The 23,153-nt window shown below is 36.6% G+C and overlaps 9 protein-coding genes and 1 non-coding gene across 10 annotated transcripts; 2 read left to right on the forward strand and 8 right to left on the reverse strand.

Moving 5' to 3' along the window:
• The first annotated feature begins 1,483 nt into the window (after positions 1-1,483).
• EV154DRAFT_21327 (uncharacterized protein) lies at positions 1,484-2,947 on the forward strand. Its single transcript, XM_051594388.1, has 4 exons — positions 1,484-1,762; positions 1,819-1,962; positions 2,021-2,883; positions 2,940-2,947. Exons 1-3 carry the CDS (start codon positions 1,653-1,655, stop codon positions 2,850-2,852), a joined length of 1,086 nt encoding a protein of 361 aa, XP_051461777.1. The 5' UTR covers positions 1,484-1,652; the 3' UTR covers positions 2,853-2,883; positions 2,940-2,947.
• EV154DRAFT_495753 (uncharacterized protein) lies at positions 2,843-3,661 on the reverse strand. Its single transcript, XM_051600071.1, has 2 exons — positions 2,940-3,661; positions 2,843-2,883 (listed from the first exon to the last, which is right to left on the reverse strand). Exon 1 carries the CDS (start codon positions 3,458-3,460, stop codon positions 2,987-2,989), a length of 474 nt encoding a protein of 157 aa, XP_051461778.1. The 5' UTR covers positions 3,461-3,661; the 3' UTR covers positions 2,843-2,883; positions 2,940-2,986.
• A 403-nt stretch (positions 3,662-4,064) lies between these two features.
• EV154DRAFT_599277 (uncharacterized protein) lies at positions 4,065-5,840 on the reverse strand. Its single transcript, XM_051607102.1, has 4 exons — positions 5,779-5,840; positions 5,492-5,719; positions 4,375-5,435; positions 4,065-4,314 (listed from the first exon to the last, which is right to left on the reverse strand). The coding sequence occupies exons 1-4, from the start codon at positions 5,813-5,815 to the stop codon at positions 4,120-4,122; spliced, it is 1,521 nt and encodes a 506-aa protein (XP_051461779.1). The 5' UTR covers positions 5,816-5,840; the 3' UTR covers positions 4,065-4,119.
• A 140-nt stretch (positions 5,841-5,980) lies between these two features.
• Positions 5,981-7,406, reverse strand: EV154DRAFT_599278 (rhizopuspepsin 1 precursor). The gene is made up of 2 exons (XM_051607103.1): positions 7,034-7,406; positions 5,981-6,964 (listed from the first exon to the last, which is right to left on the reverse strand). Exons 1-2 carry the CDS (start codon positions 7,374-7,376, stop codon positions 6,114-6,116), a joined length of 1,194 nt encoding a protein of 397 aa, XP_051461780.1. The 5' UTR covers positions 7,377-7,406; the 3' UTR covers positions 5,981-6,113.
• A 2,754-nt stretch (positions 7,407-10,160) lies between these two features.
• On the reverse strand, positions 10,161-11,370 carry EV154DRAFT_495759 (uncharacterized protein). The gene is made up of 3 exons (XM_051600072.1): positions 10,987-11,370; positions 10,271-10,937; positions 10,161-10,193 (listed from the first exon to the last, which is right to left on the reverse strand). The coding sequence occupies exons 1-2, from the start codon at positions 11,337-11,339 to the stop codon at positions 10,436-10,438; spliced, it is 855 nt and encodes a 284-aa protein (XP_051461781.1). The 5' UTR covers positions 11,340-11,370; the 3' UTR covers positions 10,161-10,193; positions 10,271-10,435.
• Positions 11,371-11,489: 119 nt separating this feature from the next.
• EV154DRAFT_495760 (uncharacterized protein) lies at positions 11,490-13,137 on the forward strand. Its single transcript, XM_051600073.1, has one exon. The coding sequence runs from the start codon at positions 11,502-11,504 to the stop codon at positions 13,029-13,031; it is 1,530 nt and encodes a 509-aa protein (XP_051461782.1). The 5' UTR covers positions 11,490-11,501; the 3' UTR covers positions 13,032-13,137.
• A 79-nt stretch (positions 13,138-13,216) lies between these two features.
• EV154DRAFT_599282 (glycoside hydrolase superfamily) lies at positions 13,217-15,636 on the reverse strand. The gene is made up of 4 exons (XM_051607104.1): positions 14,438-15,636; positions 14,237-14,378; positions 14,015-14,194; positions 13,217-13,957 (listed from the first exon to the last, which is right to left on the reverse strand). Exons 1-4 carry the CDS (start codon positions 15,601-15,603, stop codon positions 13,262-13,264), a joined length of 2,184 nt encoding a protein of 727 aa, XP_051461783.1. The 5' UTR covers positions 15,604-15,636; the 3' UTR covers positions 13,217-13,261.
• Positions 15,637-18,510: 2,874 nt separating this feature from the next.
• EV154DRAFT_t21 lies at positions 18,511-18,584 on the reverse strand. Its single transcript has one exon. It is a non-coding gene; the product is annotated as a tRNA-Val (tRNA).
• An 858-nt stretch (positions 18,585-19,442) lies between these two features.
• Positions 19,443-20,004, reverse strand: EV154DRAFT_477496 (uncharacterized protein; the record flags this gene model as incomplete). Its single annotated transcript, XM_051598106.1, has 2 exons — positions 19,443-19,771; positions 19,887-20,004. The coding sequence occupies 2 exons, from the start codon at positions 20,002-20,004 to the stop codon at positions 19,443-19,445; spliced, it is 447 nt and encodes a 148-aa protein (XP_051461784.1).
• Positions 20,005-20,133: 129 nt separating this feature from the next.
• On the reverse strand, positions 20,134-23,029 carry EV154DRAFT_477497 (uncharacterized protein; the record flags this gene model as incomplete). The annotated part of the gene is made up of 4 exons (XM_051598107.1): positions 20,134-20,363; positions 20,425-21,569; positions 22,079-22,421; positions 22,990-23,029. 4 exons carry the CDS (start codon positions 23,027-23,029, stop codon positions 20,134-20,136), a joined length of 1,758 nt encoding a protein of 585 aa, XP_051461785.1.
• Positions 23,030-23,153: the final 124 nt, after the last annotated feature.

Here is a 23,153-nt window from a genome sequence, read left to right on the forward strand (position 1 = left end):
CAGTCTGAGCCCAAAACCTCACGGAGCATATAAGGAGTACAGGTTGCCTCCAAGTGTACGAACAGCCCTGGACTTGCCAAATTATCTGTTTGCCGAAAATATGCAAGATTGGGTCAAGATGCCAGATATGCTGAATCCGTATTTTTATACGGAAATTGTTGTATTAAAAGAGGGGGAGGAATTGTACATGGCAATATTAAACTATCTGAGAATTATGTACAGTGGAAACTTATTAGGAAAAACAGTTGGTGGATACTGTCGACGTTTGGAGACCTATCTGGAGATCGGAAATGTCTAGACCCCCATATTTTTTTTTCAAACGTTTACTTTTTAGAATCGCGTGATAGTCTATCAAGTTCTTGCCTTGTTTATGGTATTTGAAAATGTTTCCATTTTAAGTAAAGGCCCAAACATTATGATGAAGAAATAAACAATTAAATCATCCTGACATAAGCTCTTGTTTATCAGTTTTACAAATTAAATCTCGGTCCTGCACTTTTTTTCCGTTTTTCTTTTCCTTTAACATACTTCTCTTTTTTTTAAAAAAATGAAAGTTAAAAGGTTAGTATATAAAAACTTTTGTTTTTGTTAAGAAACACTAAATTAATGACTCTTTTTTTAAAAACAAAATACTGAAGATGCATTGCTATTCTTGCACTATTACGGCTACGGCTAGTCTATGCTGTAAAGTGGTCCTTTCCTAGACTGGGTCCTTGGGTTTTTGGACCCATTGGAAGGACAGACTGCGAATAGCAGGGTTTGGACTGTAAATGGCTGTGATTATATAGTCTTGTTTATCTTGGCCGGGAATGCTGTAAGTGGTATAAAAAAATACGTTTAAAAAAATATACGGAGGTCTAAATATTTCCCTGAAGAACAGGATAGTAAAACCTGTATTCGTGGTATACTATCAGTCGCAAAAACAGGCTTGGAGAGAAGACAAAAGTAAGGTGTCATTGAATGCTGAAACAATGATCGCCAGCAATTTTGTCACTACAAGAATACGTGAGATCAGTGAAGAAAGCAGTGATGCGAATTCACAGATAATAAAAAGATATAGGCTTAATCAGGTATTCATATATAACTCACAGTTTTCCATTCAACGCGTATTTCTTACAAGCATATATATATATATATATATATATCAAAAGGATCACAAAAATAACGCGTCAAATCCTGAAATCTTGCCTCCACGGGACAATATTGACCCATTTTTAGTCCCGTGCCGGAAAGGGTATGTACATATATTGGCATATATGATAGCTTCACCTCACTAACATTTTTAGTTTAGACAAGTGGCCTTACGGTTGTTAAAGACCAAAACATGTATATTGTTTCAGATACCTTCTGATAACGCGTTCTCCCCGAGCAATCCTATCGTACAAAAAGAAGACCAGGCAAATATCAAAAGGCTATTTTGATATATGCATTGGTTCTTCGTCATCTGAAACACGATCGGAGTTTGATGCATTGATGAAGCGACAAGCTAATCTGGAAAGCCTCAAGGAACTTGACACTGATATCATGGCTTGGGTTAGGGAAGTCATGAATTACCCTGAACAAGACATGTTTAAACTCTTACCAGGCCTCCCCAATTGTCCGTTTCTTAACTTCATCCAATTTACTATGGTTGATTTTTTTTTTTAAATTGGATGCGGACTAAAAAGTATAATGGCGACGACGAAAGGACGCCGTACTGTGAAATATTTGTATCTATTTTCAAAGCTTTTGGAAATACGATACAGAAACTCACGTACGCCTGGTAAGTATTATCTGCTTATAGTAAGTATACATGCTAATTTACATTGTGAATATTAGGTGCGAAAAGAAAGCAAAGGACTCTGACTATATCTGGCTGGCCACGAATAACTTCACCAGAGAAAAGGGGAACGTCAAGCTTCTAGATGGCATTGGAAGTTTAACTATCACAGACTTAAACTACCTCATCATAGAATCCTCCGGGTATGCTCAAATTATTACTATTGCTTATTTTAATAGTATTTATTAATATACTTTACAGTGTTAGCTATAACATCACCACTGGCACATCACACATTCTTAATGATACGCTCAAGAATATCAAAACCGCATTTGACAACCTCAAGGCATTCATTTCTCACTACAAGCAAGCATCATTCAATACTTTAAAACAAGTACGTCTGTATACTTGCCAAATTATTGAGAACAAGATGACCTTGGTTCGCTATAAAATAAAATCGCTATCACAGTGGCAAGTAGTTGAGTGCTGTTCCGCTTCTGTCCCAACTACATTTTCCGAAGCTATCAATTATAATATTTGTTGCGTGATGGGACATGATATTACAGTCGCCAACTTCTATAATTCAGTCCCAATTCTAGATCCTAATTCTTGTAAAGCAGGTTATATGTTGTGGGACACCATTTCTAGACTTCAAGCTGTGAAAAAGGGGAATTACAGTGATAACAAGGAAGGTGATGCGACCAAGTGTGTAGACAAACTATCCTTTAGGAATCTTGCTCCCTGGTTGGAAAACAAGAAGGCAACTATCAATGAGAGATTCAGTCAAACATCCATGTATTTGCATTTAGCCAGTTCAATTATTGCAGTAACGTTTTCAAGACAAGTTGTCTCAGTCTCATTTACGAACTTCGTTCACCAATATGGACTGAGTTCCAGAACTAATTTGGTAGATATTGTTGGAATACCTAAATTATGCTCATATGCAAGCGCAAATTATGTGTATGACGGATCCGATGTTGATGGTCCTCCGTCTGGCTTTGAGATAATTGTCATCCCTCATTTTCATCCTGGTACTGACAAACATACAACAAGAGCGGCAAATGGATCGAGACGTGTTATTGACGTTGTTTGACATTTTTTTTCGTGGTCGTTCAATAGTTAAAGTGAGTATCTTTTATTCTTTTTATTTGCTTTTTTCCTGACTGTATTATGCTATCAGGAGACCAATAATTTCCGGTTGTTAAACCAATACAAGTCCGGCATACTTTATTTGAGAAGAATTTGATTGGCACCATGACTGGTCAGGATATTGCTTAAGTAGGTAATTACAAGTATGTGCTTGCGTAAGAGCACAATTTGGGGTACTCCTACTATATCTACCAAATTAATTCTGGAACTCAGTCCGTCTTGGTGGACAAAGTTTGTAAACAAGACTGGGACAACTTGTCTTGAAAACGTTACTGCAATAATTGAACTGGCTAAATGCAAATACATGGATGTTTGACTGAATCTCTCACTGATAGTTGCCTTCTTGTTTTCCAACCAGGGAGCTAGATTCCTAAAGGATAGTTTGTCTACACACTTGGTCGTATCACCTTCCTTGGTATCACTGCAATTCCCCTTTTTCACAGCTTGAAGTCTAGAAATGGTGTCCCACAACATATAACCTGCTTTACAAGAATTAGGATCTAGAATTGGGACTGAATTATAGAAGTTGGCGACTGTAATATCATGTCCCATCACGCAACAAATATTGTGATTAAAGACTATTCTAGTAGGTACTGTCAATTACCTTATCGTATCGAGATAGACAGAGACAAAGTGATGGAATCCAGTGTTCTGCTCAGCAATAGCTTCAAATCTGCTTTCCTGTGGACGAAAGTAAAGTTGTTTGCATTGAAAGATTTATTGTAAATAAAGTGTTCATTTGTTTTGGCTGCATTTATATATTTTTGCGTTTTGTGTTAAATATTAAGAGGTTATTTTCATGACTTTATTTCTGCTTTGCTTCACTCATACACATAATATTTAATAATAAATAATTAGATAGTACGGATTTGCTCAAAGTAGAGTTATTGGTGGCAAGTGCGTCTTTACAAGTTGTTTTATTAAATTGATAATGGAGCATTTATCATTTACGTAGACCATTATTCAATGTTTATCATAAAAAAAATCAAATACTTGTTTTGGGTAAGCTTTAGTAATTGACAGAGTTTTTTTCTTTTTGCCTTCCTTGGTAAAGCGTGGAGGTCAAATTGTATTATTTCCATAAATCAGCATGCTTAATTAAGTTGTAATCCGCTCTCCCCTTAAAACACACACACATAGTACATAAACACACATTCCTTTTCAAATACATATTCGTTTCATCATAGATATGATATTGTTTATTATTACAGTTAATTTGAGATATCAAATGCTATATTAACATCTGCGTTGCTACTTGTGGCAGTAAGGTCTCCTTTTCCTCTTCTGTATCTTTCACCTCGTTTCAAATAATCCAAATTGTCTTGATATTCAATTCCTGTGTCATCATCGATAGTCACTTGACCATTTGAAGTGCTCGCTACAAAATGACCTTCGAATTCGTTTGTCTAAAAATAAAAACGAGCCTGTAAGCAATTCTGCATAACGTTTATATAGTACTAACCTACCATATGTAAATTTATTTCGCCTTCGCTGGTAAGTACAACCACTTTATTGTTCTTTTCTCCTGCAACATTAAGACTAATGGGTGCATTCGAAGATTTAACTGTTACCTGCGTCTTAGATTCCACACGTTCAATTTGGATCGGCCCGTTTGAACTTTCAACAAAGACATCATCCGAAAATAAACTTTCTAAACGCACGTTATCATTGCTTGTTCGAATGCTGATAGAATTATCTGCAGTAATTGTTCCAAGAGCTTCTATCAATCCATTGGAATTTCGAACATCCAGTGTATCTTTGGCCTCCACAGTGTTAGACATATAAATTGCGCCGTTGCTATTTTCGATATAAACAGAACCACCTGAGAATAAGCTGCCTACTTTGATATCTGCGCTACTTGTGACCAACTTTAAATATTCGCCAGACCAGCTTTCGGATTCAATTTTTCCATTTGAAGTTTTAATGTCTACAGTATCAACGGATTTAACGAAAGGAAGCACCAAGACATCCACGTTACGCATATTGAGACGCACAAGATCAGCGGAATAAGGTAACCGAATTTCCATGTTTAGGTTGATACAATCATCACCTGATATATGTGGCGGCATTGTTAAGAGCAACTTTGTTGTATCATCATCCAATTGGATATCGTACGTCATCTGTTCATCCAAAGAAGAAGGCGTAAACTGGATTTCAGACGAAATAGTACCTCCATGTCGATCTTTTGTAGGAGTAAGTACAACACGTCCACCTGATACCTGACCTACCAGTTCAATTTCTATATTTTTCTCGAAATCAATCGTACGGGGTAATTTTTGCCAAGAAACCGCGTCATTACGACATACAGCTCTAGGTGGTGTGTTACTGGGAGGGAAAAAATCAAACTTGTTGGTATATGTTAACAGCACCAACCAAATTAAAATGGCAGCGAAAAGATATTTGCACCATTTACGACAACAGCCTGGATCACCGTTAGCTCTTCTCCTTCCAGACGGTGGAGAGCGCTCATAAGCAATTGGAACTGCTAGATGCTCCTGATGAGGATTTGATGAAGACTGCTGCTGGTCTAATAGGATTTTAAATAAATAGAGTTTATTTTAAAGCAAACAAACATTCACTTACTTGGCGCTTCTCGGTTTGGTAACTTTTTTTTAGCGGATGGAGAAAATGGCTGAGAATCTTGGCTCAATAACCCTACTTGTTGCTCTGTACTTCCATATGTTGCTGTACTGTCTGAACTTTTACGCGTTGGGTCCGGGGAATAAGGAGGTGGAGGCAGTAAATCGGAAGCTGAAACTTGATCGGGTTTGTGGTTTATGGGTGTACGACTACCACCACCCGTATTATAATCTATGATATTATCATTATTAGTGCATTGAGTAGACATATCATATTACGAGAGCATTTACCAGATTGATTGTAAAATGCCTTTGGGTTATTAGACATGGGAAAGATGAAAAATGAAAGAAAGGAAGGAAGAAAGAAAAAAATAATCAAGTTGCCTTTGTTTTGAAAAAGGGAATAAACACTCCCTAATTTATGCACTAAGACATATCCGGTATAGTTTTATTTTACCCCTATTGTTTTACTGATTGATGTAAATTCATGTCTGAAATTTTTATAAAACCATCAAGGCTTCGGTTTTTTATTATTATAAGAATAATTGATAAATTAATATTAAGTGTTAATCACTTGAATTAATAGAATTATGGATAAGGCAGATTAATGTTCTGGGATAATCGAATTATTGATCAATAGAGGGAGCGATTTGGACGCTGGGGACTTGTTGGTTAAAGATTACGTAATTGTTCTTCAAGAAGACATCACCCAAAATAGAGAGACTCATACCAGAACTGTAAGCAAATGAGGCGAAACAAGTGCTTCCATCTTGTTCAAAAATGATGGAGTCAGCAGGGACATTGAAGGTAGATCCATTCATAGTGAAGACAAGAGGCTTGAAGTTGGAGCTGTCACAGCTAATAATGAAAGTACCATCACCGTTATCGGTGGCACCATAAGCAGCAGCGACCTTCTTGGCAATGGTCTCAGTGAAAATCAAAAGGGTGGTTCCGGTATCGAGGATACCGCTGAAAGAGGTACCAACAGAGGTAGTGCCAACCTTGAGACTACTAACAGTGACACCCCAATAACCTTGAGACTTGTTGACAGGAACAGTCTTCAATGTACCAGTGTACTTGGTGGAATCGGAACCACCAAAGAGATATTCACCGCCACCGTTCTTACTAGCCTTTCCGAGGTAGACACCAAAGACAGGAGAAGTAATCAAACCTTGACTAATTAAGTTATCAACTGGAGTCTTGATACCACTGACAGTGGTAATGGTGTTGAAACCGAGACCAAGAAGACCATCGATAGGGTCGGAAGCAAAACTGCTAGACTCTTTCTTTGCCAATTCAATAGTTTGACTCTTGATAGCAAGACCACCTAAAGTAACAGTGTCTGTAGCCAAGATACCGGAGGCAGTAGAACCATCACCATAAGCGATGGACCAGGTGCGGCCATCGGCAACATAAGTGCTGGATTTGGTGGAATCGTAACGAGTATGGGTAGTACAGGTAGAGCACAAAGTGGAAGCTAATTGAAGTTAAAAGATTAGCTTTGTTCTCGACTGTAAATCATTTGCTATTTTAATTTAAAACTTACCAACCCACAAATCAGAGGATCCGGTATCAAAATCAATCTTGAAATTTTGGGCAGGGGTACCAATAGAGACGGTACCATAGTATTCAATGTCGATTTCGTAATCGATAACAGGAACTGAGCCAGTGCCCTCAGTAGAGGCAAGACCGCCGGGAACGTTCAAGAGAGGATTAATCTTGTGCTTGGAGTACTTGGCAGCGACTTTAGCTAAAGAGGCCTTGATACTGGGCTTGTAGTTACCATTGGTTTGCAAAGGAACGGAAAGGATTTTACCACCGGGTGCAGCTTCGACTGCGAGAGCCGTAACAAGGAGAGCAATAGAAGAAGAGACTAAGGTAAATTTCATTGTATTAAAAGATAGGGAAGTTGTTTGATAAGTAGAAAATAAAAATAAAAATTGTGAATGAACATCTTGCTATATATACAAATTTATTTTCAAACAGCTTGCATTTTTTTGTATGCGATCTACTGAATGTGTTCCAATTATTTTGCAGTTACAATATTCCTTTTTTTGTCTAATTTTTCTTATTCGGCTATCAAATGTCTGAATTAAGTCTTTATGTCCAAATTAACAAATTAATAGACGTATCACTAATGGCGATGTGTAGATAGTGTGGTAATACCGGTAATAAAACATACATATTAAGTGAAATTATGCATATTCTGTCTCACCATATGAAAAGACTATAATTGATCGTTGTGTAAGAGAAATAAATTAGATTAATGACGGAATTTGCCTTGGTTGCGTTACGTTATACAATCGCATAAAAAAAAATAGTAGCCAGCTTTTTTTTTATGTATATATTTAGAATATATACCCAAATATACTTTACCTGGTTCTTACAGTCGTTCCAACGCCAAAGGGCGGTTTTATTTTTCAAAAAAATGCGGTTAATACATTTTTACAAAGGGCGGTTTTGATTCATCCAATAGCCGGTTTGATTTTACCCAAAAGGCGGTTTTTATTTTTTCAAAAGGTGGTTTTTTTTATTCCAAAAAGGTCAATATTAGAAAATATATAGTGTCTTACTTGGTTTTCAGACTTTGTCCATTTTATTTTGGACAAGATCATTTCTATTTTACTTTTTTTTGGCTCCCTATTCATACCTGTAGTAGGACAGAATTTTCACCAATTAATTTAATTTTTTGTGAAATCTTGATACACGGTCGATTTACACGGTCGATTTGAAGTACCGACCCGAAAATACCAAAAAAGCATGACGTAGACATTAAAAAGTTCAAAAAGAGTGACGTTTCATATTTGAGAGACCGTGTACAGAGCGCGTATTTGATAAATGTGGAGCTTTCTCTTTAATGTTCTCTCAAACGAGAATTGTACGTGACAGCATGCATGCTGAATTTAATCGTACATTTGCTGTAGATAAGCACTTTGAGACAAGAGAAGAACTGAAGAATGCGATCAGTACTTTTGGAAAAAAATACAACATGGTCTTTTCCGTTAAAGACTCTCGTCCTGGTAAAGGTCAGTATGCTTATATCTGCAATCACGGTGGCTTTAAGCGAGATCTTGGAAAGAAAGATACGACACTTGTTGATGAGGTTACTGAAGAAATTATTGACCTTTCACAAAACGTTTCTTCCGTGTCTGAAGCAAAAACAATTTATCAAAAAAGTACTCAAAAGTTTATTTGCCCTGCTTCGATTACTTTGTTTGGATTAACTGTCACCAAAAACAATATGATCCACAATCATCCAATTTCGCAGGATGTTACAACATATGCCATTCATCGTAAGCAAAGCCCCGAAATTATGGCCAGAATATATTGTCTTTTGTCCAGTGGACATAAAGACCCTGTCACCAGCGTTATGGATGTAACTATTCTTTTTATTAACACAAAATATCTCATGTGCTCATTACATATACGTTATTAGACATTGAAAGCTTTGAATGTAAAAAACATCATCAAAAAAGGTATCCAGAACATCCAACATTTTTGACAAAAAGACTCCTTTGGGATTTAGCCGATGGTTGAATTTGCAGAATGTTGATTTAGTTTCAACTGAAGACTGAATCACAGCAATTTACGGAAATGTCTAGAACTCCGTATTTTTTTCAAACGTATTTTTTTCAAATAAACGCGATGGTTTACACGTCGATTGACATGCCATATCATCTAAACTTTATGGGATGATCGATTTCTGTTTTCCATAAAATCTACTTCACCGTCAATGCAAGCTACTACTGGAACGCAGATAGACAGCTACCAAGTTCTGACTTGCTTGGGAGGTTTTTGCAAGTGTTTCTATTTTAAGTAAAGGCTCACAAATTAAAAATTGTCTAGTGTGCGACGATCATAAAGAACAAATACGGCAATAGTATTTTAGTTGGTAACACGGGGTATGATATCTATTGATCGCACATGTACCCAAAAGATACTGTTTCCTATTTTAGATTACATTTATTTGGATTTAAAGTGTGCCTTTTTGCTGTCGTACGCATGTTTTATCTTAATAGCGCTTATTAAATCTTACTGAAGTAATGCAAGATAAGGGATAAAGCGAACCTGTTGCATAGGAAACATGAGTTACAGTCCTCATGATTATGCTTCGTTTAAGGATTATTAGTGAGAAATATCTTAATCTTTGATAAAACAACCTACTTCATTGTTACTGGGCACACAGTGAAACCAATACAACCGTGTTTGCACAACCGGGTAATCTCTACGATCAATCCTATGCCACTTGATATTTTTTCGATCATTTTGTACCCAGAAAATTTGTTTGTAACACCGTAAGAAACAGACCTATCTCAGTCGTCGACTGCTGGTAGCATTTTAAAATTCAGTATGTATCACAGCATATATACATGGTTCTGCCCGTAATTTCATTCCCGTTTATCATGTAGTCATACAAGATACGATAAAGTGGTTTAAGGGCAGCATTTCTAAGATATGAAGAACTAATTACTAGATGAAAATTATTTGGTGTAGTTAGACCAAATGTTTATGTATCTGCTCATATTGAAAAAGTACAGTAAGTAACCAGTTCATAATATCTAGGTCATATTTTTCACTTTTTCTTTAAATCCCATAGTGTTAGTTAAAATAATGAGGATTTATGAGTAAACGCTTTGTTGCACCATAACTTTGGTGAAGTTTCTCGTGAACAGCATCATAAGCGAATGCTATGGTATAATTTGTTTGTGTGTATAAACTTTCTGAAAAAAGACATATCAGATATACTACATTAACTGGATTTTTAACCATTAAATATGTTTAGACGGTATGAGCTTGAACTTTTTAAATGTTTTATTCATTTTCGGGATATGTATTTATCCTTACAAGTAGTTGCTTTATTTTGCTGCTTGTTCGAGCCTTGGTACACTGTGTTATTTACCTCTGCATGATAAAGATGTTAATTAAAAATATATTGCCTGTGTTGATTTTAGTTTTTCTTTGACTTCTTATTCTTGAACATGCTTTCTTGGAGCTTCAAGAATTCTTCTTCGCTAGGCATACTATCATCTCTTATCTTCCTCTTTCTGCCTTTTCCTTTATCTTCTGCTGCTTCATCTTTTGCTGCAGACTCGATTGATTCAATAATTCTGTTCATTTTTGCGTGTCTTTCCTTCGATCTTTGTTGGATTAGATCCGTAAGAGAAGATGACCCCGTCTCTTTTTCCTTCTTTCCTTTACAACGCACTTCATAATCTAACGCTCGTTTCTTTTCTGCATCAAGTCTAATTTGATGCGCCTTAGCTGTGGTTGTAGTTTCAAACGACTTAAGTAAAGTCACAGTCTTTTCTTTAATTGCTGCACGAATTATTTTTTCAAATCTTTGGCCATCCGATGCATCTGAACACTCTACTACTTGGAGTATTTTATCCATGCTTCCATTGAATTTTTTGTATGCTTTCATTAAATCCGCTTCCTCCTCTTTAGAACCTGTATTATAGTTTAGTATGTGAGCAGAGAAAAGTACTATCATCCTAACCTTGGTACTTGAGCTTTTGAGCATCGATTGTTTCCGCAGTAACCACACCAGTCCATAACTCTTTAAAATAAGCGCTCCAGTCCTTATCGCCTTCGAATTCACCTTCCTCGATACTTCCTGTTTTATCATATCGTTCTTTACGTTTAGGATCACTTAAAACAGAATAGGCAATGCCCAGGCTTTGAAAGGCTTCGGTAGCTTGTTGCTTTTGTTCCTCGGTTGAGTCAAAGGGTTGTTTGTCTGGATGGTATTGGAGGGCAAGTTTACGGTATGCCTTTTTTACATCGTCAATTGACGCTGTCTCCTTGTCTAGAATTAGTACCTTGTAGCAGTTTATTGATTTTGAAGGTGGCATGTTAAGTTTGTAATAAAAAAAGGACGACACGTTTTTTTTTTAAAAAAAAAATAAATAGACGCGACTGTGCAAACCAAGCAAATCAGCTTTTTATTGTCTCCGATGAGCCAAACAAGTTTTTTCTTTTTTTTTTTTTTTCTTCAGTGAACACTCTTTACTGTCATGTCTTTTAATATTCCAGGCTATTTTCTAGATCAAAAAACAAAAAAGCTATTTAAAATCACCCAACATGGTCCCTTTAGTTTAAAGGAGTTACAAAAGAGAGTTAAAGCAGAGGAAGAGCAAGAGGCTGCCGAAGCTGCCAAAAGCCAAAGCTCGAAGTCTTGCAACACACCTAAGCAGCGTTCACCAGTAAACATTACTCAATTTCTTCGCCAAAGAGCAACCCTCGGCTCGATAAATAACCCGTTATTAAACAATGGCGCGACACATAGCCCATCCGGTATACCCTTTCTCATGACCCAGCTTAAACATCGGACCTCAGTAGAACTGGAAGGACCAAAGCGAATGTATGACAACATGAAGGTCGACCTGACAGCCGATCCCGATTATGGCGAAATGATCATGTCCCATCGATCTGGGAAACTAGTGAGATTTGGATATCAAGTGAACCCTGGATTTCAAATTTGGAATGCAGGTTCCGACTGGAGCACTGGATCGTCGGACGCTTTATCTTTGCAATTTGGAACGTATAACTTTATGCTGAATGGTCAGGAACGTAGAACTATTGTGGGTACGAGTGGAGGTAATCTTTGGAGGCATTCTGTGCCAGTGCTACCACATATACAGCGCGACGATCTTAGTCAGCATTTCCTCACTTCAAATGGATCGATTCGAGATGATACAAATATATTACCAACTCCAACTGTCTCTTATTTGGATTATATATGGCCTTCTGCTGATTCCTTATTCACTAAAAATAAGGATTTGTTTTGGTCTTCTAGTGTCTATGATGAACATGATCATGTGGTGGTTGGAGGGGATCAGGCCTTATATCAATTATCCAGCGCATTTGAACCTATCAGCTCTCGAAAAGTTAAATCGTCCATCTTTACAACTCACCTTCCTAATGATCAACCAAATATATGCTGGATAGGCTCAAGAAATGGTTTAATCCAATCCATCGATTTTAGACAGAAGAATATCAACATCAATACAGAATTTAAGCAATCATCTTCTGTTGTTGAAATTCATACTTTGAATGGATTCGAATTATTGACAATTGGAATGGATGGATCAGTGGATATTTGGGATAAGAGGCAGCCAAAGCAATATAGCAATCAGCATCGCAATAGAGGGAAGGGAGGATACCATCCACAGGCAACTAATTTACCTAGCCCCATTCGAACATTAAAGGGTCACATAAATGAGAGCAGTTCTAATTTAGGTTTCGATATTGACTTGGAGAATAATTTACTTATGCTATCTGGAAGCGATGGGATTGTTCGAATCTGGTCAATGTTTAGCAGTAACACCAACGAGCCTATTTGGTGCTCAGAAAAATTCTCTACTCCTGTCCCGGCTGCGAAATTCATTGTCAACCAAAATCAACGCCCTCGTTTACAAGATGGCTGGGCCTCCTTGATAAAGGAACCTGCGTTATCTAGACATTGCCCTGGTATCATTTTGTTCGGTACTACTCATGAAGATAGTGATGTGAGTTCTGTCCAATGGCTGACTGCATTAAAATAATCAACAAATACATAAATCGCTCATCATGAAAGTCAATTATTATTAAATGAAATGTACATATGTCAATATATATCTGTAAATAAAATTACTAAATTATCAGTTCAAATTCTGACTGTCGTAAGAGTCTTTTTAATACCCAATTTATCTGAACGATGTAAATCGGTACAGAAAAATAATTTTTAAATAGCACGAAAATAAAAAATTTATTAAGTTATAAGAAATTCTTGCTCTCAGACATTGAAACTGCCAGATTGACGAATATCACGACTAGAAGCACCAACATGGATAAAGAATTTACCGGAAGGAATGACCCAGGCATTAGCAACAGTATCCCAAATACTAAGCTCGGTCATAGTAAATTTCAATTCAATCTTTTGCTGTTTACCATGCTTTAAAAAGACCTTTTCAAACCCACGAAGTTGTTGGGGAGGTGAACCAGCTTTCTCAGGGTAAGAAATATAAGCTTGGATGACTTCAGCACCATCGAGTTTACCTGTATTTTTAACTGTTACAGTAGCTTTGACGGTCATATCCTTTGTGCCAGACTTGGAAACCTTGATTTTCAACTTGCTGTAATTGAAGCTAGTATAAGACATACCATGGCCAAATGGAAACAATGGCTCAATTTTGGCATGGTCAAACCATTTGTATCCCATTAATAACTTTTCGGAATATTCAACTTGGAGACTGGGGTCGGGCTTTACATTATAGTCAGATTCTTTCTTGGCAATTGTGTAAGGAAGACGGGCAGATGGATTAACAGCTCCAGTAACAATATCAGCAAGAGAATTGCCAGATTCTTGACCAGAAATTCCGGGCCAAACAACTGCCTTGATATTGGCATGTTCAATCCAGGGCATTAAGACAGCACCGACTGAGTGGATAACAACTACGGTGTTTTTGTTTGCATCAGCAACAGCTTTAATCTATCAAATTATGGTCATTACTTTTGTTTATACAACTATGCAAAATATTAAACTCACCAATTCGTCACCATTGTTCCACAAACTAAGATTGTTACGATCACCAACATTTCCATCGACGGTAATATACTCTTCGCCAGAATTGGCAGTTGCAAATACAAAGGCGACGTCAACTCCTTTTGCAGCCTCGGTGGCAGCTTCAAGGTCCCAATCGCTAATGGATGATTGAATTTTGACATTCTTTCCTAAAGCGTTTGTAAGTCCTGTAAAAGGCTATGTAACAATCAAATTAGTAATTAATGGTGCATTACAATCAGTTATCAAACATAATTCAATCAAATAAGGAAAATCTGCAGTTCCAGATCCCCAGCCTTGGGCAAGATGTCCTGAACTACAACCACGATCAGAACAGGAGTTTATACCGCTACATAATAGTATAAAATGTCAGAACTATATAACTGTTGATAGTATCAGAAATCTTACTCATCATTGGCTTTGATATCGCTACCAATAAGGGCGATACTCTTTATCTTAGTATCGAGAGGAAGGACACCAGAATTTTTGAGGAGAACAGTGGAGGCAGCACCTATTTGACGAACAATTTTCTTGTGATCTCTTTGAACATTAAGGTAGGAGGCTTTATCACGGTCGACTGAGTTGATTGAGACTTTGGGGAAGTTTTTGTCTTGACCAAGTTTATACCAAGTAGCAACAATACGCATAGCCATATCAGTAGTACGAGACTCTTTGATTGATTTAGTATTAACAGCGTCAGTTAAATTTTGACCAAAATAAGAGGTTCCAGATTTGTAAGATATTTCTCCAGGCATATCCATGTCTAAACCATGATTGACAGCATTGACAGTAGAATGAGTAGCTCCCCAATCGGAGTGAACAAAGCCTTTAAAACCAAGCTCTCCTTTCAATACAGTGTTTAATAGATAGTCATCTTCGCAAGCATGTGTGCCATTAGCTAAGTTGTATGCGCACATAACAGATCCTACGCCTGACTCAACAGAACGAGCAAATGGCCAAAGATATATTTCATGTAATGTTCTTGAGTCAACATTAGAAGACTCAGTGTTACGGTTGAGCTCTTGATCATTAAGAATGTAATGTTTAGCAGTAGCAATAACACCTTTACTTTGTATTCCCTTGATGGTTTCAGCAGCGACAACTCCAGTTAAATAGGGATCTTCTCCGCCTGATTCCCAGCCTCTACCACCTTGACTAGATCTCATAAAGTTCATTCCAGGTCCCAGTTGAACATTGATACCCTTATCATAAAACTCTTGACCCATATACGCACCACGGGCAAGAATAGCGGACTTATCAAAAGAAGCGGCAGCATTAACACCAGAGACACCGGCAGTAACATTGTCAGCAAAACGTATACCCATTGGAGCATCTTGTAGACAAAGAGATGGAAAATCGGGGTTGGAAATAGCGTAAGTGTTTCCCACACAGAGGCCACCATCCCATCCAACACCAGTTGTGATGTTTACCTTTTGTTCAAGCGACATTTTATCGACTATAATCTTGGCCTTAGTATAAGCGTCATCCCAGGAAAGAACATTGATTTTGGCTTGGACAGTATTGAAAAGTACCAAAAGGGTCAATGCAGTAGAGGAGAGTGAATTGAAGTGCATAATATAGAGCTTGAGATGATATTAATGTTTTTGGTGTGTTTTTTCTTTTTATCGTTCAATTTTCATTTCCTTTTATATAGAATCAACGCTGTCATACGTACCATTAAATAACGTTTGACTACTGCTACAGATTAATCGTCCCAGGTATAAATTAATTATCCAGAAAATGCAGCTTCGTTTTGATGTCACGCACAGCTGGAAAATACCATATATCCGAAATTTCGGTCAGCTTGCATTTAAGCAGAATTACTTTAAGCACAAAAACGAAATTTGCTTCCCGCTTAAATTCTTCGAATTCTTATTGCTTTGTTTATTGTTTTAGTGGGATCTGTGTTTATGTGTAAACTACTATATAGTATAAGCACAGCGCAATGCCTCAGAATAAAAATAAATAGCAACTCATTGACTTTAGCATGTATATCATTTTGTGTAACTGTATCTTGTGATCGGGCATATTGAACCCTGGATTTATCACCAAATGGCCTTCTGTATGTTTGCTTAATAAAAATTCACTCCAAGCTCCTCTCCTTCTCTTATTTTTAAAGAAGTAGTCTAAAACTCAGAAATAAAGGAGCTGTATTTTCAAAATTGAAAAAAAAAAAATAGATTTTATTGCCATGTTTTGACTGTTCTGATAAAGACATTATACTATTCATCAAACAGATATTTTCCGAATTTCTTCCCAAGAATCCCCAATGCATGGGAATATGTTGTAAGACAACTACAAAAACGGGTCCTGGGGTAATGTGGGATTGATTCAGGGAGGATGACAGCGACATAACAAGATCTATAGATCTAACTTGAAGCTTTAGATCTGACGAAATGGTATTGTTGGGAAAAAACCTTGTCATTTTCTGTGCGCAATTCGCACGCTACATACAGTGCTTTAATTTCAGAATAAAAAAACTTTGTATTATTTGTTTAAAATATATGAGGACAATACAATTTAATGTATTTATATTAAGGGCTCCATTACATTCATACATCGATAAGTTTTAATGTGAAAGAAGCATCTATTAAAAAAGAATAACAAAAAGGTATTTATTGCAGATACCTTTAAAACACTGCAAAAAAACTATTCTCAAAGAGCTTATGTAGACATTTTTAGGTTAGTAATTTTTATTTAGTGTAAAAAACACTACTTTGAGCGTATATTGGAGCACCACAATGTTAACCGGTAAAGATAATCGTTGTATATGTATATGAAATTTGTATTGGCTGACAAATTTTAAACTAATGATTTACTTTTGGGAATTGGTAATGTTTAAACAATAAGTACAATCATACGCACACACTATGGCTCTCTATTAAGAACGTTCACCTTTTTTTTGTACCTTTTGAAGAACGGTATAAGAATCTGTCTGAAGCAGAGGCGCGTTATAAATTGATTGAATGTCGTTTGAGCACATAAAAAAATAAACAGTTATTTAAAAAAAAAGACATTTTATAGATTCAGCTAGCCGGAAAGACAGTTGAACTGGTGCCTCTAATAAAAGAATATGAATTGTATGATTTAAAATGAAAAGAGCCCCACTGCTTAATATAAGCTGTGGTAGAAGGAGAGGACTAGGAATATATGGATACAAATACTATGTTCTTGTATTGGCAATAACGGGAGTTCCTTCTATTACATATTGTCAAGGCAAATTATGACTCATGACGGTTAGCCAGGCAATTGTATGCGTGGACAGACCCCGATGGGTATAATGATTTGTCAAGAACCAGAAATACATAAGAAAGTAAAAATGTAATTCCACATTGATATAATATTGAGCTGTCAAGTACGACAGACAAATATTAGCTGTCCAACAAAGTACTGTACGGCTTTGAGTTGATGTTTGAGATACAAAGCAAGGAACATATAAAGTCGGTAGGCTGTCTTTAACGATGTTTGCTGATTAGAAACCATTGTAAGCATTTACCTCTTGTTTTATATTTCCCACATGAATGCTAATGAATGTCAACCAAACAAAAGTAAAGTACAGTCATTTTAGGGATAGCCTTGTCTTGTCTTGCAGTGTGTTCCACGCTCTTTTTTTAAGCGCTTTCATATAAAGAGTAAAAGACAACAACATGCTTTAATAGATCGTTTCTTTTTTCAAAGAATTATACGCTCTTGTAGTCAAATTTATTCAACTTTTTGGTAATTTGTTTGAGCACTGGACTTTTATCTAGCTTAATTGCCATCATATTTTCAACGATACAGCCGTAAAAGAACAAACAATATACGATGCAATTATTTTCAGCTATGGGTGAATAAAGGCAGGTCTCCTTTCGGTTGATAATTAAATGTTACGATTCTTTTGTTTTTGATTGATAGTGAAATTGGCATGACTGCAATGAAATAAAAAACTAAAGCTTGCATTTTTAAACAAACATAATATTACAGCACATGTAATAATTATGACACAATCTTCTTGACACGAGAAATTATCAAGTATGTGGTATCAATGCATATTCTTGGGGTATATACGAAAATAATTCAACAAAGCCTTCATCTTTTATTTATTCACTCACTACATTCCCAATTTTATGTAATTACAATTAAACGAGGTACTTTGTCTTTTGAATTAAGCCCAACACAAACCAGACATAAAACAGCAGAAAAAAAAAAGAAAAAAAAAGACGTATCTATCGTATAATTATCTCTCCAATCTTTTGACAATGTCACGGATATAATTATAGAGACTAAGCTCGATACAGTTTTGATTCAGACAAATTACCATTTCACAAAAGCATAATACAATAAGTACCATCATTCAATTTCTATAATTAACGTAACATAATTACATCTATTAGAGACATCCTGACAACGTGGACACATCGATCAAGCTCTTCCTGACAGAAATCAAAGCAAAGAAAAACATTTCCAACTCCGCCAGGCATCGACAAAAAAATTAAAAAAGATGATCTCCTCCGGGTTCGAACCGGAGACCTACTCCGTGTAAAGGAGTTGTCATAACCAACTAGACCAGGAAACCATTTGATGACTTTTATAAAGTTAACAAAATGATATACCATTAATTAAAACACAAATCACGTGATATACGCGTGATCACACGTGATACGTATGTTATGATTGGCGTAGAGAAGACCCATATCGAGCACTTTGTGGTACTTTGTGGATGAGCAGAAATGTCAGGGCAGGACAGAAACGAGAATTGCTTTTAGAGTGAGGTTTTTTTTTGTTGGTATATAAGGACCAAAAAAAAAAAAAAAATTAGCTTGTAAATAATAAAACAGACTATTTATACTAAATGCCTGGATCCGAACAGGAGAAAAATAGGAGGGATGTAATAAAAAACGAAATAGGAGAAATGTAGGATAGGAGTATACCCACAAGAGCATGTCTGATTTCTTTGTATGCTGCTGTTCATTGTTATAAAGAAATAGATTTTATTAAGTATGTGTTAGGTTTATGATGAAAAAAAAAAAAGTAAATTGCCATACAGCTTGACAAATAATTGCGTTGCTCTTAAAATATATGTTTTCTTTTGATTTTTAGTACTTCAAGTTCCAAACAAAGAAGCACACCTTTTTTTTCTTTGTTATACATGCGTATAATTTATCATAAAGACGTGCCTTTTTTGCTACAACATCCAAAAATAACAAGTGTGTCGATGCATTATTAGAGTAGTTATCAAATTATAAAATGGTAATAAGCAATGTATATGTGAGCAGAGTAATTCATAATACTTTATTAAAAAAGAACCCTTTTTTTAAGCAAAAGAAGAGACCAAATACGGTAACAGGGTTTTCTTTTGGCGGACGAAAAACAAGTTTTCGTACTTCCCCTCCTGCTGCTCTGTCATTTAACTGCTTCAACTTACTGAGTGTCTCTAAAATATCTTTTCTGACTCGTGATACAGGCTTTTCATATTATTTAACATTTCAACAAAATAATCGTAGTACAGATGTTGGCGGAAGCGAGAATCCAGGTAATTTGCAAATGAAGGCAAGAAAAAATCGACACTGTCTCGGGAAAGTCCAATTTTTTCAATATACCTTGTATCATATTGGTTCTCCTTATAAGCCATGGATACAACAGAAATTCTTCCAGGCAAATTATTCACATATTCATGAAGAATGTATAATGCGTCGCCTTCGTTGATATCCGTGTAAATGTTTTCCTTATATTTTGGTACTGGTCTTCCTTGCATTATTATGTCTGTTTCAATTGTTGGAGTCGGAATATTAGAATATAAAGAACTCGCTTTTTTGATTTAGGGCTCCCAGGTATAGTCCGTCTGGTGTGCCCTTGACAATTTGCCCTTGAATCGCACTTGAGACTCCCAGGTATAATCCGTCTGGTGTTGCCTTGGCAATTTGCCCTTGAATCGCACTTGAGACTCCCAGGTATAATCCGTCTGGTATGTCCTTGATAATTTGCTTTTGAGCCATATTTTTTTCGTATGGATATTTAAGCTTAAGGCGTTTCGAAGCACCTTCATCATCAATCCAGAAAGTGATAAACCCTCTGCTATTAATAGTCACTTTAGATCCATGGATTGTTTCTTTACACTCAATTCCTTATCTTTCCAAAGCAGTCTCAGCCGAACGTTTTCCACGTGCACGTTGGAGCTCGCTACTGTAGTTGCTAGAATTTGGCTGTCGTTTACCAATACAGTATCTTGACCAATTACGAAAGCAAACCAACTGTAATTCTGGGTCTTGTAACACTTCCTCAAGAGAGACATGGCTCGGCTTATATTGATCAAACTTGGAAATTATGTTTGGGCTGAATCCTTGACTTGTGGGTCCTGATATGATATACTGTCAGCCAAAAAATATTATAATAAAAAAGAAAAGAATGATGCTCACTTTGACTAATTACGGAAAGAGATGCCAAATAAAAATTGGTTCCAATGTCTCTTGTTAATGCCCATTCTATCCATTGAGCCTTATCACTTCTGGGATACCCAACATGTAAACTTCTCAAGTTTTTTTTCCACAACATTAGAACCTGGTTTTTTCTTTCCATACTATTAGCTTGACCAAGAGCTTTTTCAGAATTCTCCGTGCGTGTAAGTGCACTTTTCGTTCTATATGCTATCAATGCTTCGGGAAGTAACTCAACCTGAGGATATTCTTCACGGGCCTCCCTTTCTTTTGACTTGTATGTTGCAACCACTGTATTGAGCTCGTTGTATAAATATCGGAGTATTGGCGGTTTATTGGAAGAGTCTTTATTACAATACTCATATACTTGCCAGACAATATTACTTCTCAGGGTATTTGGATTTGCAACTATCAGATCGTGTGCTATCTCGAGAATAGCCAACGTAATTCTCCAGACAATATCAATAATACGCCTTGCTCCGTTTGCTGACCTTGTGGTATGTTTGTCAACACCTGGATGAAAATGAGGAATTACAATAATCTCAAAACCAGGAGGGGGGCCATCAACATCGGTGCCGTCATATATGTACTCTGTACTTGCGTATGAGCATAATTGAGGTATCCCAACGATATCCACCAAATTATCTTTTGAATCTAACCCATACTGATGAACAAAGTTTGACAATGCAACTGATGTGACTTGGCGTGAGAATGTTACTGCAACTATAGGACTGGTTAAGTGCAAGTACAATGATGCTTGGCTAATTCCATTGTTGATGGTTTCCTTTCTGCTCTCCAACCATGGGATCAGATCAATGAATAGAAACTTTCCAAGGTACTGTTTTGCAGCATTTACACTGTAACTATCGTAAATTCCATTTTCCCAAGAACACAGTCGTGATATCATATCGCATAGGATATAGCCAGCTCTTCCGGACTCGGGATCTAGAATCGGAAGTGCGTCATGGAAGTTTGCGACTGTAATATCATGACCAATCATACATAAAAGATTGAATCCAAAGACAGATCCTGTCGGTGTCGCCATTCGTGCTATAGTGGCCAGATAAGCAGGAGTGACTTCATGGCTTCTGTTATATTGATAATTAACTAATTCAAACGATCTTCTTCTAGAAACAATGTCATCAATCCAAGTTTTTACTCCAGCTGCTGAAAGATGGTGAACTATGCCTGAATAGGGTGAAGCCGGAGGAAACTCCGGTGGAGGCTCGTAGCAATTCTGACGTGCAAATCGATCGTCAAATTTGGGTATAAGGGCGAATGACTAATCGAACCATCTAACAACCAGCATTCAGAATCAATATTTATCCTTGATCTGTCAGCTCTTTGAATCCTTTGCCATGATCCACATAAGCTATGACTAAAATTTGTCTTATTTATATGCTGGGATCAAGTGAAGGCGCTATCAAGACATATCTGACCATCGAGTAAGCTTATAATTTCTTGTTTCTACCGTCAATCTAAGGATTGAATGAATCGTAGATTTAATCGAAATTCTCTGGGCTCTGTCATGGTTTCAAATGTTGCTATCAAAAGGACTATCGTTGACAGTTGGATGATACATTTTTTGAATTTAAAGGTAATTATCTCCTTAATCACTATTGACAGATAGGTTGACCGAAGTAACTTGACAGAAGAGTTACTTATGTTGAAAGAGTCATTGAATTTGGAAAAAAAATTTGTCTTGGTGGTGGCACAAAACAAATCAAATTGTTCTCTATCCGGTAGACACTTCGCGTTGAAGCCACCTGGTTGACTGTTTAGCAAATTCTCTAAACCAAAAACAGAAATGAGAATCTTCTCATACAGATCGGCATTGTCATATGATTCAAGACTAATTGCTTCGTAGCTCAAAACAAACAAATTGGCTTTGGGTTTTGAACCATCTACTTTCTTAAACAAATTCGCAAAAAAGCCATTTCTCCTGCTCTTTGCGTCCTCCTCAAATCTTCTATGTGGATCTGATGGCCATTTGCATTGACGGACATATCTAAGGTAATAGTAGTCTTGGTCAAACGCCCCAACCTGGGAGATCTAGTAGAGCAGAATTCATCCATATACACCATCTTGCCTGAAATTGTTTATTTTTGCTTTTAAGGTGCTTCGTACAGCTTTCCAGCTCCTTGTGTAAACAAATAACAATCTCTATAAATTTTCAGATCTTTTCAAATCTTCGGTGTATTGAACAACATCAATTCTAAAAAATGAGCTGCATGTTGTACTAAGTTACGGCCACGCAATATTGAAAACATTGGATTCCTTCTGTTGTAGTTATATTCCAAGAAAGATTGAATTGTTCTCCTTTAGGCAAATACTTTAAATCAAAGCCGCCTGGTTGACAGTTCCATACATGTTCTAAACCAAATACTACGATAAAATTTGCTCTTGAAGATCAGGATTGTCAACTGAAGCACAATAGTTATTGTTTTCCAGAGAGCTGCTTAATTAGTGCATTAAAACATGGGAAATATTCTGAAGGATAACAATACTTAATACATATTCTATATCTGTTACAAAACCATTACTTACTTTGAGCAGGAGGCCGTAGTTTTCTATGTAAATATGACATGTTTTTGGTGCTAGTTTATATAAACACAAAGCCTGTATAGCATGATTAAGCTAGTAATCTTTAAGTAAGGACTTCCAATGAACAGGTTTTTGACCAGTTATTGCATCAGGTCAGCAGCAGTTCT

This window comes from Mucor mucedo (assembly GCF_025094135.1).
Source record: "Mucor mucedo strain NRRL 3635 chromosome Unknown EV154scaffold_11, whole genome shotgun sequence".
Lineage (NCBI taxonomy): Eukaryota > Fungi > Mucoromycota > Mucoromycetes > Mucorales > Mucoraceae > Mucor > Mucor mucedo.